General features: G+C 37.2%; 1 protein-coding gene across 1 annotated transcript; it reads right to left on the bottom strand.

Moving 5' to 3' along the window:
- Nucleotides 1-1,425: 1,425 nt before the first annotated feature.
- LOC139946321 (uncharacterized) lies at nucleotides 1,426-12,363 on the bottom strand. Its single transcript, XM_071943947.1, has 10 exons — nucleotides 11,646-12,363; nucleotides 10,759-11,037; nucleotides 9,457-9,591; nucleotides 8,414-8,563; nucleotides 7,843-7,974; nucleotides 6,613-6,855; nucleotides 5,154-5,423; nucleotides 4,528-4,866; nucleotides 3,528-3,706; nucleotides 1,426-1,488 (listed from the first exon to the last, which is right to left on the bottom strand). The coding sequence occupies exons 1-10, from the start codon at nucleotides 12,361-12,363 to the stop codon at nucleotides 1,426-1,428; spliced, it is 2,508 nt and encodes an 835-aa protein (XP_071800048.1).
- Between the last annotated feature and the right edge of the window lie 9,464 nt (nucleotides 12,364-21,827).

Below are 21,827 nucleotides of genomic sequence, written 5' to 3'. Positions count from 1 at the left end.
GGTATTTACTCAAAAAGATTATTAGCATAATACGTTACTTGGTAACGAGTAATGGAGAGATGTTGATTGTATGAAAAATTGTGAGAAACGGCTCTCTCTGAAGTAACGTAGTATTTTCGACGAAACGGAACTCTCGCAACTTCGACGACCAATTGAACTCAAAAGGTTTGTTATTTTGTGCATATGTTTTATTACTATTATTATTAGTGATGGTTTCATAAAATTGAACTAGTAGCCAATGGCTAAATTGCGTCAATATACATGTAATACAGTAAAATACTTAAAAAATAAACATTAAGCAATGCACAATCGACGAATTGCAACATGCGTCCTCGGCCGGCATCCTTGATGAATGTGTACCCGTGAAAAGCCATCACTGGCCGAGGGTCGAGCATAGCGCGCACACACTTTGAAAACCATTGTTACAACAAAGATGGCGGCAAACGGGATGATAAATTTCAAAAAAATTACAACCTACAGACAACATGCAACAAACAATTTAAAATACAGGTGGAAAACCCTTCAAGGAAAATAAAAAAGATCCAGCAAATGCTGGGAACTGCAAGTATTTATGTAAAAATGAACTAACTATCGTTGAAGAGGCCAATTAGGTATGGAATTGCACTGTTCTTTTGCATCTGTTTGTCTTATACCTTATTCTAGATATGTTATGGTTGTCTCTTAAGTTATATTGCACTTGATCTCTACGCTGTTAGGGCAGCCAATCCTCATTGAATCTGTCAGAAACACCAAGTGATGAGACGACTGGTCTTTGACAATTACCAATAGTGTCCAGTGTCCATATAAAGTCACTTCTTAATGTAATTAAAACAAAATAATAGAACTGATTCATTTTAATCTAAGCAATTCTTTACGTTTTACTTTACTATATTATTTGAATAAAAATGCAGTTAAAAGTTTTCTTAAAGTGTATCTTCAATAAACACTAACATTATTTCAATGGGTATACTGGAGAGTTGTTAAAATTATTTCTATCAATTATTTCAGTATTTAAAACATTTTTATCTTAACCATTAGAAAGTGATCATAATTATGTCTGTAATAAGGCATACATATAGTGCAATGTAAAAACACAACACGGTTCTTGGAAATAGTTGGCTTCATCGCATATTATTTGTATTACTGTTCAGTAACACACGTCAAGTAAAAACGCTGTTTGCGATTATTGTTATGTAATCTTTGACATTGCTCTGCAAACTAAACGTCGACTGCTACTAGTTTTATTCAGCTATCTATCTATATACCAAACAGTATTCCCTATACAGGATGGAAACAAAGTTTTAAACAAAGTTTTATACACAAACTAACAATGTTATATACTCAGAAAACAGAAAAGCCAGTGTCGCGATCCTCAAAGTTCGTCTGATGAACTGGTCCAACTTATTCATTTGCAGATGTTTGATTCTAACCAACTAGCTCATTGTCCGTTGCAGAGGCGTTGGATGTCAATTTATTTTCGTAACCGGTCTGTGGGAAGGTGATAATATGGCTATTCTCGTTACAAATTGTATCTGAGAATATTTCACATTGAGTCATAAATTATTAAAGGAACACGTTGCCTTGGATCATTGTATTCTACCTTTAAAACATCTTTCTAACCATATACATTTCATAACAAACGGTTTCAAACGCTTTTCGTATAGACCAACTCGTCCGATCCAAGGCAACGTGTTCCTTTAAGGTAATTCCTAAAGAAATTTTTCTAAGTTACACAGAGCGAAAACAATTCTTGAAAAGCATCAACATTTCATTTTAATTGTCCACCGTATTCCGAAACAACTATTTAAGGGCGGTGGACACAATTGGTAATTACTCAAAATAATTATGAGCATACAACCCTACTTGGGAACGAGTAATGGGGAGAGGAACACTTTGTGAGAAATGGCTCCCCCTGAAGTAACGTAAATTTCGAGAAAGAAGTAATTTTCCACGAATTTGATTTCGAACACCTCAGATTTAGAATTTGAGGTCTCAAAATCAAGCATCTGCATGAAAGCACACAATTTCGTGCGACAAGGGTGTTTTTCCCTTTATATACAGGGTGTCTCAAAAAAAAGGTAATCCTACTTTAAAGGGTTTTTATGGCCAGACTATTATGTTTACCAGCAGAAAGCATGGCATCATCTTAAAGCTGCAACCTTGTGCTTTCCAATGATACATTTGGTTACATTCCAGGGTCATGCATCAGCGAGCACCATTGTTTTGAAAATGCTGTGCAAAAATACAGTTGGTTCACTTTCGAACCCATGTCATTTTGGCCTTCAGACAGAGTGTAAATCTCGGGTTGTCACAAATGGTTCAGCTAATAACAGCAGAATGGTCAAGAAAAGGTATGAAACCAGAAGTTTGCTGGGATCTCTCTCACACCGCTCAAGAAGCCACTCACAGAAAGTATGTCTTCTTGCAAGATCAGGAAGCAGAAGTTCATGACGGATGTGAAGATGTGGAACAGATGAAAGTGAAGGTCCAGATGAGAGATCCGATTAAAAGTGGTGTGGCTCAGTCCAACACCATTCCGTCTTACACTTGTCTTCCGTGGGTGGTCAACCAGTTTCTGTCGTAGGATAGTGATGTTTTCCTGAGATCTCGCTGTCCTTGGCTTTCCCAAACTTCCTTTGTTGCAGTTGAAGCTGTTTCCGTGTGCTTCATACTTTTTCACATTAGCCAAGATTGTTTTCTTTGCTGGTAGTTCTCGATCTGGGAAGGCTTCTCCAAATGCATCCTGTGTAGCTTGCAATTTTCAGGTTTCATACCATTTCTTTGACCACAAAGATTCTCTGTTCTGCCGTTAGCTGAACCATTGTGACAACCTGAGGTTTACCGGTACACACTGTCTAAAGGCCAGAATGTTTAAAAGTGAACCAACTGCATTTTTGCACAGCATTTTCAAGACAATGGTGCTCACTGATGCATGACCCTGGAATGTAATCAAATGTATCATTGAAAAGCACAAGGTTTCAGCTTTAAGATGATGCCATACTTTCTGCTGGTAAACATAGTAGTCTGGCCATAAAAACCCTTTAAAGTAGGATTACCTTTTTTTTTAGACACCCTGTATATCTAGCATCTGCGACGACCAATTAAGCTTAAATTTTCACAGGCTGGTTATTTATGCATATGTTGAGATACACCAAGTGAGAAGAGTGGTCTTTGACAATTACTTGCGCGCTACCTTCAAATTAATAACATACTGCTCTCTGTGCAAACAAAACCCATAACCATACATAGCTCATCGCATTAACACGTCCCAGGTGTTTGTATAAATACTTCAACATGAAGGAAAAGCTTGTTTTTGATTCGAAACGAGAGTTATACAGATGATTAAACCACGCGTGACGGCACTGCAGTCTCGTTTCAAATTTCAACCTTTGGTAGTGATAGGATGTATTGATGAGTGCAACCTTCCTTTGATATGACAGCTTTTGACAATAGTAACGACCTGCAGCATGTATTCACCATTTTGATATAATAGTCACAAAGTGTCTGTTCTGTAAATTATTTCTTACCATTGCTTGGTCTTGTGTTGGTTCTTGTGGCATTGAATGCAGGAGGCTCCTCATTCGAACTCTCAGAAAGTAAGCCAAACACCCAATCACAAGAATGACGACAACGACGATTACGCAGATAATAACTATAATTGTAGACGATCCACCCGAAGGAGATACAGTCGTGAGTGCAGTCGTGGCTGTAACGTATAAAATACACACACAAATACTTCTGCATATTATTGAAATAGGAAGGTATATTGGGTTAGAGTCAAGCCAAAGAATTTGCCCGCATTGTCACCTTGATGTTGAAACAGAAATCCATTTTCTTCTTGATTTCCCCTTATACAACGACATTAGGAATATTATGTTGGCTTATATGATTGATCATTACAAAGGCTTTGAACTCTTGGCAGGGAAGACAGGTTCAAGTTTTGGATGGACACTCCCGATGAAACTATTTTTATTTGCGTTGCCAAGTACGCCTTTTTATTTACTGCTTTAAAAGAAAATCAAACTGTGTGATTATTTGTTTTTGTCCTAAGTTAAATTCCTTTCCGTATTACTTATTCATTCAATGTATTTTGTTTTTATAATATTGTTACCCTACCCAGGGTTTTGGGGTGTGTTCCAGTTTGGAATAAAACATAATACAATACAATACCATACAATTATTCGTAATTGTTTTTGTTTTATTTGATTTTATTTGTCATTAAAGCCATTGGACCCTTTCGGTAAACAGTATTGTCCAAGGCCCACACTTCGTGTATAAAAACTTCTATATAAAATAACAAACCTGTGAAAATTTTGGCTCAATTGGACGTCGGAGTCAGGAGAAAATAACGGGAAAACCCACCCTTGTATCCGCACGTTTCGCCGTGTCATGACATGTGTTCAAAACAAATCCGTAATTCTCGATATCGAGAGTTTATATTGTTTTACTGTTTTCTCAAAAAGTAAAGCATAATACAAGGAACTGTTTACTTCAACTTTTTAGGACAAAGGGTTGTTTGTTACTTACATGGTGCAGGTGGTGGAGGTAGAGTCTGAATTGAAGATTCAGGACTCATGGGTCCTTCTCCCCCTTGTCCTTCTCTTACTGCAGCCACACTAAATCTGTATGAAGTATTTGCTTCCAAAGGCTGAACCACGTAGATGAATGTAACTTTTGATTGGTCTGTTACTGGTACAGTGCCAGCTTCAATCCAGGGAGAAGAGCTTCCAGGGGAATAGTAGACTTTATATGAAACAATTGGTCCATCACCAGAGTCCATGGGACTTGAGTTCCATGCATTCCAAATGACGCTAACAGATGTAGATTCAGGTGTTAACATGGGCTGTTGGCTGAAGCTTGGAAGAACTGTGAATTAAAAAGTAAAAAGCTTGTATGCATGTATCAAATCATTGTACATTATAGTGTTATTGTACTTTTGGATTTATTATGTTTTATTATTGTTTTATTTTAAAAACAAAGTAGTTTTAACAATTAATTTAATCGATAACTTCTCTTTGCTCTTACACTGTTTGTGTCACGTTTCTTTGAGCGTTGTTCCCAAACCCCAGGGATCCCTTGTTTTAAAGTTTTTGAATGTAACAAGTTGCCATGCTTCCACCAACACACAGACACAATTCATAATCAAATCTTACCAAAAAAAGATACAGTATTAGATGTTGTCGACGTCTTGCCCAAGTGGTTGAGAAAACACACAACTTGTTGATTTTCTTGCAGTCTAGGAACAATGAATGTGTTATTTATCACATTTCCTTCAGATGATGTATTTTTGTACTGTACAGTGGTATTACCAAGAGGAATGAGATAGAGTGAGTCTGCTGAAAGAGTTTCCCCTGATGTAGCAGCACAACTGAATTCAACATCCTGACCGGGATTGGTCTTAAACGTCTGGAATGCAGTTATACCTATATTCAGAAAAGATCAAAAAACAGTTTAAAAAGTTAACATGACGTGTAGCCCAAACTATTGGTACTATTTAAACAGAAAATAAAATGAAATGTTACTAAAAGTAAAAGCATTAAATCCCAATAATTACACCAACAACTGGTAAAACAATGCAATGGAATAGAAAATATTACAATGCATTTTTAGGGATTAATGAAAACTTTCCAAACTTCTTGTTTAAACTGAAGAAGCTCAGAGCAAGCAGATTTTATATGAGCTTCAATACATTTGTAATGACTGTGTATGGGGAAAAGACTATGGTATACATTTTGCCCATCAAAAAATGTGCCTTTTATTTGCCCATCAAAAATGTACCTTTTTTTAAAGTCCTATGAACTTTGAAATGTCACTTATAACAAAGTCATCTTAGACCGGGTCCGACTCAGAACTGAGTTTTCGGAACAGAAACCGAGTCCTGCCCAAGCTTTTCATGTTTTTTTTTTACAGGGGGGGGGGGGGCACTTTATGATATGTGACAATGGGAATGGTATCCTTATTAGGCCACATACAAAAAACATTGTTGATCGTCCCCGCCCGACTGTTCAAAACCCCCTGACCCCATTTTTTTCTTTTTTTTTTCCCCCTTGTCTGTATATCTCGTTATACTTTTACTGCCCAGATTTTTCAGCTGATATTTTTTTCAAAAATGGACTGGTTTGAAAAGATGTTTAAAGAAGGTTTTTATTCATGTTGGCAAAGCAAGAACAATTCTTCAAATATTTACTTGGGCTACACTGTGTGCTTAGTTGTTTGAAAAAGTTTACAGAAAATGTCATCCAGGAGTTAAGTTTGTTTGACAAAACTATTGAAAACATCAAAAACACACAAACCCACTGTGTTATAGTGATTGTGATGATTTCTTTATTCTTGATTTCATATTTGGCATGTCAACAAAACTTTTAAAAAAATAATAAAAAAATAAAAAATCCCTCCATCCCCCATCCGCAAAAAAAAAGAAAGGACGATCAACATTTTTTTTTAAATGTGGCCTTAAAATGACTAATACAACACAATGTAACGTGGACAAACAGCTGCATACAAAATCAATGACTTTGAAGCATGTTTTTTTGTACATTCTTTTGACAATAGTGTAGACCTACTTGTTTTGCTACAAGGTTTAATCATGGGACAAAAGCAAGTGAATCTCACCACTGACAGTGACAGTGAAGGTGCAGGTTTCTATATTGCCAGAGCTGTTTGTAAACGTATAGGTGACCTGTGTTGTTGTTCCCAGAGTGAATGATGCTCCAGGCTCATGGGTCTTCGTGATATTTGTTATTGGTTGACCAGAGGCATCCGTTGCTGTAGGTTCATCCCATGTGTAGGGCAATCTTGTGGCTCCTAGTGCAGTGCTTAATATCACCGAGTCTGGACAGCCATTGATGTTAGATTCTAAATTTAACATTGGATTTAATCATGAACTTTAAACAGTAAATTCATTTTCTAAATTTGTTTCATGTGGCTGTTTATAACCAAAACTGGTTACACAAAATAGGCTAGCTTAAATGTAAAAAAAAATCACATCTTACCTATAAAACTAAAAATGAGTACCAGTATGTATTGATTGCAATGAAGTTATTATTATTTGCCCTGCGTCAAACAGTTGTTTGAGTGCAAAAGGCGCATCAGCTGATTATAACAACACAACCAAGTCTTCACCAGCCGCACTATGGGTCTCAGTGTTATGTTAGCTTGGGAGACCTTGACTGTTTTCTTGAAATGGTTTAAACTTAACATAAAAACATGCAAAAAGATATTAAATTGCCTTTCCAATTAACAGTCGCGGTGAAGTACTGATTGGTCCAGAAAATCTGTATGTAACTTGAATTGGCCATGTTTGCCATTGGATGACTCCTGCTGCTGTATGCTACAATGTTGACCTAACGTAATGGTTGCTGTAGGCTCTAACCAACATGGTCAAACTGACGACCATTGGAGTTGTAGGTGTTGTAATACTACTCATGAACCTTGAACTGGCATTGTTCAAATGACATTTTACAGATTTGTTTTCTTCAAATGCATGCACGAAGTAAATGGATTGAGGCACCATCTTTTTACTGATTACTTCTGAGGGAATTTAACATGATTGGTAATCTGTAACCTGAAACTTCAGTCACAAACAACAATACTGTATTTAAAATTATTTACTGAAATTAACTTCATTATACTGAATGATTTAAGAATCACCCAGAAGGAGCTGCTGATAGATATTAAGACAATGATGATTGATGGAATCAAACATTTGGCAAGTCCATCATTGTGTCCAAAGCAAGGGATGATTTATTCAATCAAAATTGATAATGGCAAAACACTTGGTTATGAGAACAGAACAAACTGAATTTTGCTATAATGTTTGAAACTATATCCTTCTTTGCTTACCTTGACAGTTTACACCATACCATCCCGTTGCACATCCTGAGCTGCACACACCAGTGTAGATATCACATGTTCCTCCTGATTGACAGTGACATGTCTGGGTACATCCAGCACCAAACTTTCCGGCAGTACAATCTGTAGATAGTGTACACAAAGTTATCTGCTTTCAGATGCTTTATTTCGGAACCTCAAATCTAATTTGGGGGTCTCGAAAGCAAATTCGTGGAAAATTACTTCTTTCTTGAAAACTATGTTACTCTAGAGGGAGTCGTTTCGCACAACGTTTTATACCATCAACAGCTCACCATTACTCGTTAGCAAGTAAGATTTTATGCTAATAACTATTTTTAGTAATTACCAATAGTGTCCACTGCCTTTAACTACAACAGGTTTTGAACCGATGACTCTACTAACCCAGTGAGTTATTTAGCCCTACAAGTCTGTTGTTGGTCCCCCCATTTTATTAGTATTTTTGTTCAGGAGTTAACAATTATATGGCCTGTAACTGGCACCCCTAAAAAGAAAATAATATGTGTTCCCTATCGAAAGAATACTTTTCATTGTAGATTCTTACCTATGTTACAATCTCTGCCTGAATATCCCGAGATGCAGCTGGATCCATAGGGATCTGGTAAACCAAACTGACTCCCGTCGCACTGAAAGATAGCTTGATCAAGTGCACAATGAAACTCACAATTCCAGCCGAATCTATGCATACCACAAGCTGTTTAGAATTACAATTAAATAACAAATTTTCATTAATAATCATGCATATAGTTATGCAATCTCTCTGACACCCCATGTCAGTGCAACATGCACTGCAGAGTTACAAACTGACTCCCAAAATGGCACAACCAAGATTTTGATAATAAAAGCACCAATTCAATTTTGCAAAATAAAGATTTGCTCTAAAAGTCTATGGATTTGAAATAGTCCAAAGAAAATAATGTCTTATATAGTAGGGTTATTGCACAGTGCATAGTACAAAGGATGCAACAAAATCAATGCATTAAAATCAAATACTGCATGATGCACATTCTTGCATTAGTGTTCATGTCTATCTGTGTCGCATTTTGATGTATTTAGCAGGGTTCCTACAAAAGGGTGCCTGAAAATGACTGTTGCAGCTAGTCGCTGTACCAAGGCAACACATTGAAAATAATGCATAGCCTAATCTATAAAAGAAGGATTTTTTTAAGAGCGTGAAACATGACTGGTTGTAGAATCGATTGCAGAAATGACAAGTCAAGAGTGAATGTTGAATAAGTTGCACATACTTTGGGGAACATGACTCAAATTTCAATCAATCATCAAGTGCCCATTAAATGACCCAAATGTCGGCTTCTGTAACAATTGAAACATTCCGATCAACACTTTTGGTAGTATACATATAAAAAGAATTAGCTTATCCCTCTCCCCAATTAAGTACTTTTTAATGTAAACAAAAAATACTAAACCTTATGTCACTTCTGAGAAACTTGTTAGCAAAGGTAAATGTACTTGTTTTTATCTCCTTTTCCTCTGTTCTTCCTCTGTTCTGTATCATTACAGTACTTGTACCCTTCGCAGCTGCTTACATATAATTTTAAATGACGAAAAAGTTATGAAGAATGTTACCAGTGAGACAGTTTGTTCCGCTGAATCCTGGTGCACAGATGCATTGTCCTGTCTCGTCATCACACACTCCTCCGTTGTAGCATTGGTCACATATCCCAGTACAGGCAGGAGGACCCCATTGACCAGCAAAGCAACCTAGGTGTAAATGCAACATAAATAAAATAATACATTACTTTGTTTCCCAAGTACATAGGCATTACAAGACTGAAACGTCATTGCATGATGGTAATGATCAGCCAATCTGGTGACAATCATGAGGGTATACACTATGTCCAACAGCATGTACGCATCAGAAGCATCTTCAGCAATGTCGCAATCTCCTGAATCTAAGCAAACTAGACCGTTTGAAACGTCGGGACTATTTCTAAATTCCGTTCTACACAGAACCAATTTCCACAAATAACAGGCTTACTCATTGTGATTGTCATAAATGCAAGCTAATTTTCCTTTCGGTATACTCACACAATCCAAGGCTTCAAAACATACTTGGATTGTTTTAACCAAAAACATAGCATGTTGAAGACATGCTTGATATGTCTTTGTGGCTCCATCTCTTCGTGAAATAAAATAAAACAATGATGTAGATGTACAACATGTTATTTGAAGGATGGGTGAAAGATTTCATATTTATATACAAAATGGCTTTTTTTTTTTTTTTAATGTTAAAGAATATTTCTTAAATTTAATGTGGCCAGTTTATTACGTTTGTTCACAACGTGTTTTTATTTCCCTTAATTTCTCCTTTTTCACCAATAAGAAGCACCTTTTCTTGATTTGTATACCTGAATTAAATCTAAAATCAGTAAGTAATTTGGTAGATGAAGTGATTTCATACAAGTAGTACAAAGCTCTGGTCTGGACAATATCCGAAAAGATGAGATCCTGAATTTTACCTCGGGATTTGACACCATGAACGAGATGACTTATCTTAGGAAGTAAGTAACCGTCTTCTCGATATATGGTATTTAAGGATGTTGACACCATGTAAGGTGTCGACATCCCCAGATAAGTTTTATCGGGACGAGACGACTGTTGCAGATAGCCGTTGTACCTAGGCAACACATTCAGTTTAATGCATAGCCTAATTTTTGAAGAGCGTAAAACATGACTGGTTGTAGAATCGATTGTAGACATTTTGAAAACTAGTGATAACTATTGAAAATAGTTTTTGAAGGGTTATACACAAACATTTTATTCATTATTATTTTCAGTTTCATTATTTTAATGCGTATGTCTAGAGATTGTGTCTGGAGTTTCGTTTTAAAAACTTCCCTGTTGTTACGGGATTACACACTTGCTCACCTCTGACTATAAGCCTGATCATTCCAAAATGATTATCACGTGTCGTCACATCTGACTGTATCACAGCAAACAAATCACCATGCATTACATCCACAGAGGATAATGTTATTGTAAGTGTATTTTGACCAGATACACTGCTCAAATTATCCACAACTCCATTTCTGATTCGACGCCATAAAGGAAAAGTACCAAGGCCATTAACTGAGCCGATTGACAGAGTAACATCTTCTCCTTTGTTGACGGTCTTTGTCACCCATCCATCAGTTGGCGCAAACCTTCCTAAAACGGTTTTAAAAAAATACGACGTTTCGATTAAATTGCCTTACCTTCTTTTATTACACCGAAGGTTGTTTCTAATCTGCCAGGTATTTTGAATTACACAATTAACGGTTTAAGACCATACCCAGTTGTTTTGACAAAATAATTGTTCCTCTCCTTTAATTTGCAAAACATGGATGACACTGATAAGGACAATTTCAAGACCATTATCTGAAGGAAATAATTTTTAATTTTAGCGTTCATCTTTTCTTGAATTGTACATATGCATTTAGAACAATGCATCGGTCAACATTGTAGCTTCACTAGAGTATTCTTCTTTATAGGTTTCCCTAAAGTCTTATTTGTCAATACCACAAATCCTTGTTTTTGAATCACATTTTGAATGTTAGGGAGACAAAATCAGTATGTTTTCCCATAAGAATCTGTATCAAGTTATGAATAAAGTTAGATCACACTTTATAAATGCCAGCGCACATTGTATTGGATTATCTCCGTTACATGCTAACATGCTAATGTTGATTGGTTGGTCACATATTTTTAAAACCATACCATGTCACCCTACGCAATTTCTGAACCTTTTAAACTTTAAAGTACCGTATCTCACTTACTCGCTTCAGAGTGGATAATGCCGTACACCCTGGTTGTCCATCCTGAATTGGACCCCTCGCAGTAATACAGCCCAGTAGAATAATAATTGTCAGGCAGCATTCGTGTTACTTCGTATAGTGTGGTATAGGTAGAACCTGCAGGAGGGTTAATACTTGTCTCAATTGAGGATCCTGGGATACCAATCATGAAGGGTCTGCCGAATCTCAGATGAACACTAGTATCAGGGCTACTACGGAAACAGCTCAAACTGGGCGAATATCGTCCCAAATAGGGTGCGTTTGTGGCCATCGTTAGATGTACTGCATTGCCTGCTGTTGTGAACATAACATCACAATGTTTTAGTGAAACGTGTATTTTCTTCAAAACAATATAATGGATTTTGTACATGCTCACTTTTTTGTAGAGAAGAGTTTCCTGTGTCTTTGAGTGAACTAGATTTATAAAGCCGTATTCCCCAATGTATGCAGAATAAACGACAACAACAACAACAGCAGAAAACACATAGTCAGATACTGTGTCAAAGCAGATGGTGAGGATAGACGATACATTACCAGAGCCATCAGGAAAGGTAGTAGTATCTGTCTGAATTGATGATCTTTGGATAGCAATCACGAAGTGTCTGCCGAAACTCAGATCAACTTTAGTGTCAGTGTTGCTACGGAAACAGCTCCAAAATACTAAACTGAACCCCGCGTCATAGGGTGTGGGTGTGACCATTGTAATACTACATTGCCTGTTGTGAACAACATCATAGGGCTTTAATGAAATGTGCATTTCCTTGGAAAGATGGTGCATTTTTTTCCTGACATGTTCATGCTAACCTTGATTTATGATAGTTTGTACTCTCTTTGTAGAAAAGAGTTCCTTGTGTCGTAGCTTTTCGATGTAACTGAAGAATATACCGATTGCGCTCCGTGCGTCACGTGACATGTAGTGGGTATGTAAACAAACGCGGCGTACTGCATATAGACGTGCGTCAAAAAGACATGATTACTGTTGCAATTTTTGGTTCAAAAAGGACTATTATTCTCGAAATCACTGAAGAACATTCCGGAGTTTGTAACATGAGACCTTACCGGTGGCTGAACAATGCCAGTAGGTGGTCAACACAGTTCCACCAAATAGGAAATTCCAGGAGAATGTTCACACGATGTCATGTGTTTGTGCACAGAAAGTGTGGTTTTACATTGCCCTCATTGTAATGATTTTGCTGCAAATATGTTCAATAACAATCTCATTTAGAAGCTGCAAATCCCTTTATTTTCACTCTCAAAATATTTGATTAGAAGGAGTATCTGTCAGCTAAGGGACGGACAACTTCACGATCTTCCTTATCACAGCCAAACTTCACGCCGTGCACAACGCAAAATCCACGGCGCGTGAGCTCGCTCAACCCTCACTTATTTATGTAGTCTAACCCTACTCTCAAAAGAAACTTCTTTTGTAGTAGAATACTGGGAACATCAAACAGCAAAATGTGATTTAAATCAATATCACAATGTTCAACTTTATAAAAAGGGTTCCGTTTTTAGTTAAAAGTGCTATTTATTGAAAATACAGCCAATTATGGTCCATCAGTACGAGTCTTCCCATGTCTATACTGTTTTCTATACACACTATAGATCACGTGATCACATTGGTAGCGCAATTGGTCTTGATTGGGGAACGACCCCCCCCCCCTAAATAAACAACGAAAAACAGAAAGGAAAAAAACACAGCCTGAATAAACAATCATTTTACAGCCACAAGTACCACAAAGTTAAGTTTTTTTAGTACATGCTTTGCATTATTTAATAGTATCGTAGCGTCATACGTTATCGACCCTCATATGTTTTCGAACCCCAACTTTGATTCCCGTTTACCGCGAGATTGTGCAAGCTGCACTGGTGACAGAAGCTATGCAGTTTACTCACGGTCTGTATTTTCATCAGGCTTAATCATGCTGAGAATAAAGTTTCCTGTCGTTGGTTATGCTCAAACATTTATAAAATGATTGATTTTTGGTACAAATCACTAGTGCATTATTATGCAACATTCAAATGAGTCATGAAACATCATCCAACCTCGAAAGTTCAAAACAAAATTACTATCTGCTAGATTGAATTTTATTCTGCTTTAGTCACTAGATGGATCACATGAGGTGGTTACTATTTGGGATTCTTTGGTGTGCCAAAATGGGGAAAAATTAAAATATTTTAAGTGAAAATGACAAAAAAATCTTTTTTTGATTAACTGCATACTGTAATAAATTTCAACAAGCGTAATAAATATTATGTCTACATTAAAGAGAAAATATCATAGATTGGTTTCTTATCTCCTGAAACCAAACATTACTGGTCTGAAATGGGTGAAAACGGATTGTTATGAAGTGTGTGTGCTTCAAGGGGGTGGGGTGTTTTACTTTCATGCCTTACGATATCTCTGGATTTTAATATAGTAGCCATAATGCCTTAGGACAAAAATTTAATTAAATTTCTTAAGTAGTAATTGAATAATATTTTTGATTTATTTTGCACGCCATACTAGCTTCTAAATATTCAATAAAATACCAACCAATGCAAGGTGTGAAAAAATATGACGTTGCTCCAATGTCGTGCATGCATAAGCATTGTTAATGGCGGACTGTCTCTCGCAACGTAAAACCAAAACTAAAAAAAAAATCAACACACCATGAAGTGTAAGTGTTATTGTTAAAAAATTGGATAGATGATTGGAAAAAAATACATTTAGTTTTTGATTGTGAACAATTTTCCTGTTATCCTACTTAAAACACATGACACCAGGATACATTTGTAGTTTTTGGGGTGTGTCTTTATAATAACTGCTCGATGTTTACAAGCTCCATGAACGTCAATATCTGTCAAAAACCCCGCAATAAACATAAAATATAAAACCCAAATAATTGATGAAAAGGTAAATCTTGCCTGAAATAATGACGATCTGACATATGATGATCAAAATCACAAACACAGAGCCTTGCCGTTGAACCCGGAACAAAGCGGTTAAAGTCTCCCGTGTCCTCGCCATTTCTTCAACAGCAGCCTGTTTCACACCGTTTGATTTGTTCAAAACAGTGTTTGGTATTTTGAAGAGATTCGGAGACAATGAAGTTGCAAAAGATACTTAATCTGGTCGTCAGGGTTTCAGAGAAAAAACACAACTGTTCAACTCTCAATCTTGTGCGGACATTTCCGTAGCAATTGTCAAGTTATGGAGGGCATTTTCGCAAGCGTATCGTTTACACTGCACAGTGGTGTAAAACCCTGCTACAGAGGTATGTGACCTTGACCGTGGCTTTTTAGTCGTGGCTCTAGGGCCGGCCGTGTCCAAATGTTTCGGCTGTGGCCGCTGGCTGCGACCGTGGCTTTGGCAGCGTCTAGCGGCCGTGGCATGACGCGGCCAACAAAAACATTCGGACGCGGCTGTGACTTCGTGTGCCGCCCTCAAGCGGTGACACGAGTGTTTTGCATACGTACATGTGTTGTTTCGTCTGCTAATGCAAACAAACAACATGCACGATTGGACTGAGTGATGTGAACGGCGTAAATTTTTAAGTTGGGGGGGGGGGGGGGGCTCAACATTTCTCTATTTCTACCTCTCAAGTAGAATATTAGTTTAAATCTATTTGTTGAAATATAATGTAATGTTTTATTTAGGGATTTCAACATTGAAAAGTGAACAATTAACACATTTGTTTTATAAACACCAAAATAAAACAACCTTTTTAAAATAAAATTATTTTGGTTAACCCAACCATGCCCAACTGGTGTGTAATGATAATCAAGCACTGTTCTAGATGCTTTCCGAGTCCTGCAGGAAAGAATTCACAGGCTTACTACTCGGGTAAGTTTAACCCAAGACCTCCCGCATATTATTAGAGCAGATCTACACCAGATGTCAAGAGACCAGTTCGATAATAATGTTTATTGAAAATGGGTACAGCAAACAATTTAAAATAAATGTAATCCTACCTCGGTAATTACTTAGCTTGTGGATTTTTCCCCCCTGCAGAACTAAGAATCCCCCGACAGTGCTTTCATCAGTGTTCTAATATTCTTGCAAAAGTATTACATCTATTTTAATTAAACAATATTGTAAAAAACATAGCCAAGCAACCTCTGGTTTGGCCAGTAGGTCCAATGGGTGGGTGGGGCGATTGGGTGGGAATTGATGTGGATTACTGTGGAGCACATCCCTGTCCCAGACTACCAATAATTACACAATCAACAATTAATTAAGACACAGGAGATAAGTTTAACTTTTGAGACGTGAGGTTTATTTTCACCAGCATAATACAAGTTTATAGAGCATTGCCCATAGTTTAACCAATTAGGGAATAACAGTGCGAGGACACGGTCTTCACTGTGCGTAATGACCGGGTTGGTGGCTGGTGCTGTTAACGGTCTTCGCACTGTTATTCCCATTAGTAAATACCTTTTTAACGAAATAAAAAGTGTCAATACATCACGCTCTGCATACGATCAGTCAGTTCAAAAATTACATTGTAAACTTCGCGTGTGCAAAACCAAAAACAAAAACATTTCACCTAACCTTATTGACTTAAATTCGTTATCATAATCGCGAGAGTGCAATACAGAAAAATATAGTGCATCTGCGTCCCATCAGCCTGGTTGGATATGGAACGCATATCAGGAAGTGCTATATTTATCTGTATTCTACTCGCGCTTTTTTGATAACTTTTTTAAGTTAAAGTATGAAAGTAATTTTCAGTTACCACCATGACAATTGTGTTTTATTTTTATCATAGCAAATATTACCAGTGAAACTGGAAAGCCCAACCAGCCCTTCAATCTCAGCTAACCCATGGGAGGTAAAAATAGACCTACATAGCTCACCCATCATGACCCAGTTCCATGGTCCTACAGTTAACTAAAATATTCTAAGAGTAAGACCACTAACCACAAGTCCCCCCCCCCCCCCCAAAAAAAAAAAAAAAAAAAAAAAAAAAATGAAAATTACATTAACACAATTTTGCCTAAGTTTATCATGTTTATTATTAAAAACCCAATCGTTATGTCACGACTGTCTGTTCGTGATTGCAATAAACAGATGACAGGAATCCCAGGATGATGATAATTTCGTACAAAACGAAACGAGCAACGCTAGGGTAGGTTTGGGTTGTGAGTTATTGTCAAAAACAAAAAACATAAACAAAAACATTAAATGCAGGATAAAAACACGACCCGAAATAGCAATACAAACAACACGAAAAGTGTGACATAATTATCACAGGTCGTCTTCTTCTTTATCTAAAGATCACTTACACTTGAAGGTTTCACCTGTAGCAGCTTTAGCAGAAGTATGCAGTACAGTTTCTAGTCCCATCGTAAATATATGTAGCACTAGCACGTTGCAGTAGACGACAAACCACACGCCACACACACACACACACACAATATCAACAAAATGGCGTATCGGCCACAAGCAAGTCACCTCCGCTTGTGGCTTCAAATCTGTGACGTCGCGGCCGCAGCCACGGCCGGCCGCAGCCAAAAGAAAAAAAACATTCGGACACGACTTCAAAATGGCGCGCACTGCCAGCGGCCGCAGCCTGCAGCCGAAGTCGAAACATTCGGACACGGCCCCAGTAATAGCCGATACAAACAGCGCCCTCTTGTGATCTTTCTTCGTCATTTAGCCTTCGTCATTTTAGCCTAGATTGCGAGAGGGCGCGTGATCGATAGCTAATAATGTGTGGGCGTTTTTCGTGGCTGAGATGTAGAAGAATACCCACAATCTAAGACTTGAATCAAGTCTATATGTGACCCAGACATCGACAAGTTTCTGTACAATAATCGGTCAAAGTACCTTTATAATATTTCAAGCATGTCTCAATGTCATCTTTAGGCAGATAAAACTTGGTTGTCCATTAAAATAATACACAATTTACCGATCTGTGTCATGATTTTTGTGACAGAATATAGAGAAGTTTCGCCCCCTCGTGACATTTTGATGATGTGGTGTTTAAGTCAACCGAGGGCACTGTATTTTATGTCTGTAATGTAAACGTATGGTGTTTAAGGATGTTTTTGGTTCAAAACAGCGTTCTGAAAACTTAATTTTTTTGAGTAAAGGCGATCTTGTGGGATTTTGGCGCTATTTTATTTTCAAAGCTAAGTAGTCACCCTATCATTTTATGGAAAAAAATAAAAACAAATATTTTGACCGTTGGTGGCCGATTGAGAAAATATTCAACGTTTGATATTAGTTTATTTTCCCTAATTTTGCGATGTAAACAATAATTTTTAACTGACTTTCGTGGCCAACAAGAAGCGGGGCAAAGTCGTAGTGGGAACGCCATTATTATCGTACAGCAGCTTGGTAGCATCGTGGCGAGATCTCTGTGGTTGTAATTAAAACGCAGCACCGTCAGCAACCATTTCGAAGTAGAAAACAACTTGGTCTGCATTGGTCATGGTGTAATCGTCAGTAATCGTAGTGGCAGCGAGTCAGAACATTTTTTGCGTAGAAACAGTAAAGTTGGGTGGGGTCTTAAATTTTCCAAGTTGCTTGATTTTGACGGCGATCATACCCCGACTTGATAATTTTGTTGAGATCGGGGTGATTGGCACGATCTTCTTAAGGTCATAGTGCTGTGCGAACGGGGTAATATACATCGCCATAAGTCGTATTATAACACCCCTTTTAAGTATTCTGCCTGCTCATTGGTTTAGAGCGCGTCACATGACATGTCTTAGTTTTGCTAGACGACGGCCGTGTATTAGTGCGTCGGTTTGCCGTGCGCTAGTCCGAAGACTAGCACACGGCGTGCAGTACCCAGACGTCTGTTGCGTGTACGAGGATAATAAATTAATAGTCTGTTACCATTTCGGATTGCACGACACTACATGCAGCACAGTAAAGGTTTTTGCAATCTGTATTCGCGTCGTCCGTGGATTGTAGCATTCAGGTCTGTAACTTAATAATAATAGTACAGTATTTAGAGAAATGTTTGGGGACGGTGTTAAAACAAATATTGACTGCTTTTACTCGTGCAATGGTTAAAACGTTGACTCCCTCGGTGATCCCCGTAGCGTTCTATTTTCCCTCGGCTTCGCCTCGGGAAAATAGAACGCTCCGGGGATCACCTCGGGAGTCATAGTTTTAACCATAGCACTCGAAGCAGTCAATATTTGTATCTAGAAGCGTACTAGAAGCGTACTAGATGCGTAATGTAGTCAACACCAGCGTAATGGTATCTTCCTAAGGTCTTCTAGGTTTGTGTAACAACATGATCCTGTACGTCGCAGCGGCAACGAAGTAGAAACGACTGCTTGGTCGGCATTGGACTACGTAACCGAAGTGGCATCGAGTCAGCAACGCTTTTGACGTAGAAGCATCGTAGTACAGTCGCGATTTAGTCTGTAATTTGCAAAATGGGTGGATTTTGACGGCGATTGTGCCCCGATTTGATAGTTTTTTTTAGATCGGGGTGATCGGCATGATCTTCGTAAGGTCGTAGTGCTGTGTGAACGGGGTAAAAAAAAAAAAAGGAATCTGTGGGATCACAAAAGTGAGCAGTGCTCACCCAAACATGAATTATTTTGGACTTTTTGATTTCATATGAAAGATGAGTACATAATCCATACACATAAACCTTTCTCCAGAATTGTATTATGTTTTATTCGGCAGCCATTTTAAAAGTGTATTTTTTTTAGACACCCGGTACAGACTGTTTCTGAATTGTAAACGTTTATAGCCACACACACCAGCTCTATCGTGTCACTTATTTTTCAAATTTATCTCAACATCTTATATGTGTTTTGAGAGCAGCATCTTATACGAGCTTTACTAATAGCATTTTTGTAATGTTAGTTTTAACCCCTTTTGTATCCAGGTTTCACTAGATTTAAACGACTGAGAATATTTAACTCCATAGGTCAAAATGCTAGTCCATCGCAGGTTACTTGGTGGAGATATATCCGTTACAATAAAGTGCCTTGCTAAAAAAATACAAGTGTCGAGAATGGCACGGCCAGTATTAGAACTCGAATTCCTTAAATTACACAAATTTAATGCACTATCCTAGACCGGGAGACCATAACAAACGATCTTACTACTGTATAGTGTTAACTATTGGAGAGAAGTATTTTGAACTTTGAAACGGATTACTTAGAAATCTCCGTTTAAAATATTTAGTTCAACAAACTGCGATGGCTCCGATCGACACTTCCTCTTTTCCCCAAATATTTATTACATAACATACACATTTTGTTTTGTCGGTGTCAAAAATACTTTATTCAATGAAAAGGGAGATTCCTTTGAATGTTTGCTTCACATTGGCTCTGCTTTTGGTGTTTTGTGGTGAATGCTCAACTCACTCTCTTTTCCCGTTTTAGTTTTGATTACGGGAGAACACCTTCTTGTTATTTGTATTTCTCTTTATGTAACAGGGGTCTGGCCATGCTCCACTCTGACCATTCTTTGAGGGATAAGCTCCCAGAGCTATATGTGAGTATTGTTCTGTATGTAAGTCCTCATTCTGTTTAGAGCAGTGTTGTTTTTAGCGCTGAATTGAATCTTCCGTTTCTTCTTGTACGATTGTTGGTGTCATTATGAGTTTAGTTCTGTAGCAAGAAAGAATTTATTAATGATAACAGTTTTCTACTCGTTAAAATAAAAAAAATAACAAAATTAGATTCATTTCTTAAAATGTAAAAAAATTAAAATAATAAAGTTGTGATCTATGGGGAGAGATATGTTGTGAATATTATAACAATTTATACTATCTACGGATAACATTGTTTTATAATTCATACAAACCAAACGCAATAACCCAACACAATATGGAAAATAATCAAAATACATACAGTTGACAGCTCCTTTTCAATAAAGCAGTAAATATTTGCGCAAACTATACCCCGAAAATTAGACAACTTTCAAACTATATTTATCTGGATTGCCTTGCTGGAAAAAGATTGATCTCCTGGCTGCCGCTTCGTAGGTTGTGTCCTATACTTGGGTGTGATCACTGGTTACACAACAGCCAACAACTTAAGACAAGACTTTCGTCTAACCAAGTCGTCAAAGTTTAAGATAAGGCTACTTTTATGAAAATAACAAATATACTGATACCAATCGCGTAATTAATATGTTAATATACACCAACAAATGAATTGGTCAACCTTTAAAAAGTAATTATATGTATATAGTGAGGCAAAGTACATGCTGGTACAATAATAATAGACAAATTCAGATATAAAGATTTCACACAAAAAAAAACCCCAAAAAACAAAAACAATGCAAACAAAGTTTTTTCAGTTACTGCATAAATTGCATTATCGATTTAAGGCCAATACTTTGTTTTATTGCGCCGTTTTATTGTGCCGTTGCGAAACTTTGTTTCGTCAAATCCTTTTTACTTTATGAATGCCGGCAATTGATTTGTCACGAGTCGCTTTTAAGTTTTGAAAATTCAGTTAAATGGTTGCAAAATGTGTATGGTTATGTTCATGGTTGTGTGTGTTATTAACGACCGAAGATCAGCTTTAAGTTCTTTCGATTGTTTAAGTATTGAACTGGAATAAAAGGCTGCTCATGACACTCAGTACTACAACTCTTCATAAAAAAAAATAAAAAAAACTTATTTATGACATTAAAGACACTGGTCACTATTGGTAATTGTGAAAGACCAGTCGTCCCACTTGGTGTATCTCAACATATGCATAAATTAACAAACATGTAAAAATTTGAGCTTAATCGGTCATCGAAGTTGCGAGATAATAATTAAAGAAAATGTCGCACGAAGTTGTGTGCTTTCAGATGCTTGATTTCGAAACCTCTCATTCTAAATCTGAGAAATCAAATTCATGGAAAATTACTTATTTCTCGAAAACTACGTCACTTCAGAGGGAGCCGTTTCTCACAATGTTTTATACTATCAATCGCTCCCCATTACTTGTTACCAAGTAAGGTTTTATGCTAATAATTATTTTGAGTTATTACCAATAGTGTCCACTGCCTTTAAGTATATATTTAAACAATTGGCTTTTATAATTTGTCTATCTATTTCTCTGCAAGATATATATTGCGACTGCTATAAAGTATTTCCTAAAGAAATATAGCTTTATACTTCATGAAGTATATCATCGGAAGTCCAGATATAAAACATTCCAATGGAAAAAAAAAACTAAATGATCCTTTAAAGAAACCTAGTTATC

The sequence above is a fragment of the Asterias amurensis genome, chromosome 13, assembly GCF_032118995.1.
Source record: "Asterias amurensis chromosome 13, ASM3211899v1".
In the NCBI taxonomy this organism is placed as follows: Eukaryota; Metazoa; Echinodermata; class Asteroidea; order Forcipulatida; family Asteriidae; genus Asterias; species Asterias amurensis.
Note: the sequence above shows the minus strand (reverse complement) of the source record. Positions and strands in the feature narration are given on the sequence as shown.

Excerpts from the sequence above, each read along its gene's own strand:
- LOC139946321 (XM_071943947.1), bottom strand. The coding sequence starts at position 12,363 with ATGGTCACACCCACACCCTATGACGCGGGGTTCAGTTTAGTATTTTGG. Across the intron at positions 9,592-10,758 it reads GATCAGGCTTATAGTCAGAG|GTTGCTTTGCTGGTCAATGG; the intron begins GTGAGCAAGTGT and ends ATTTACACCTAG. Across the intron at positions 5,424-6,612 it reads CTTCACTGTCACTGTCAGTG|GTATAACTGCATTCCAGACG; the intron begins GTGAGATTCACT and ends TTCTGAATATAG.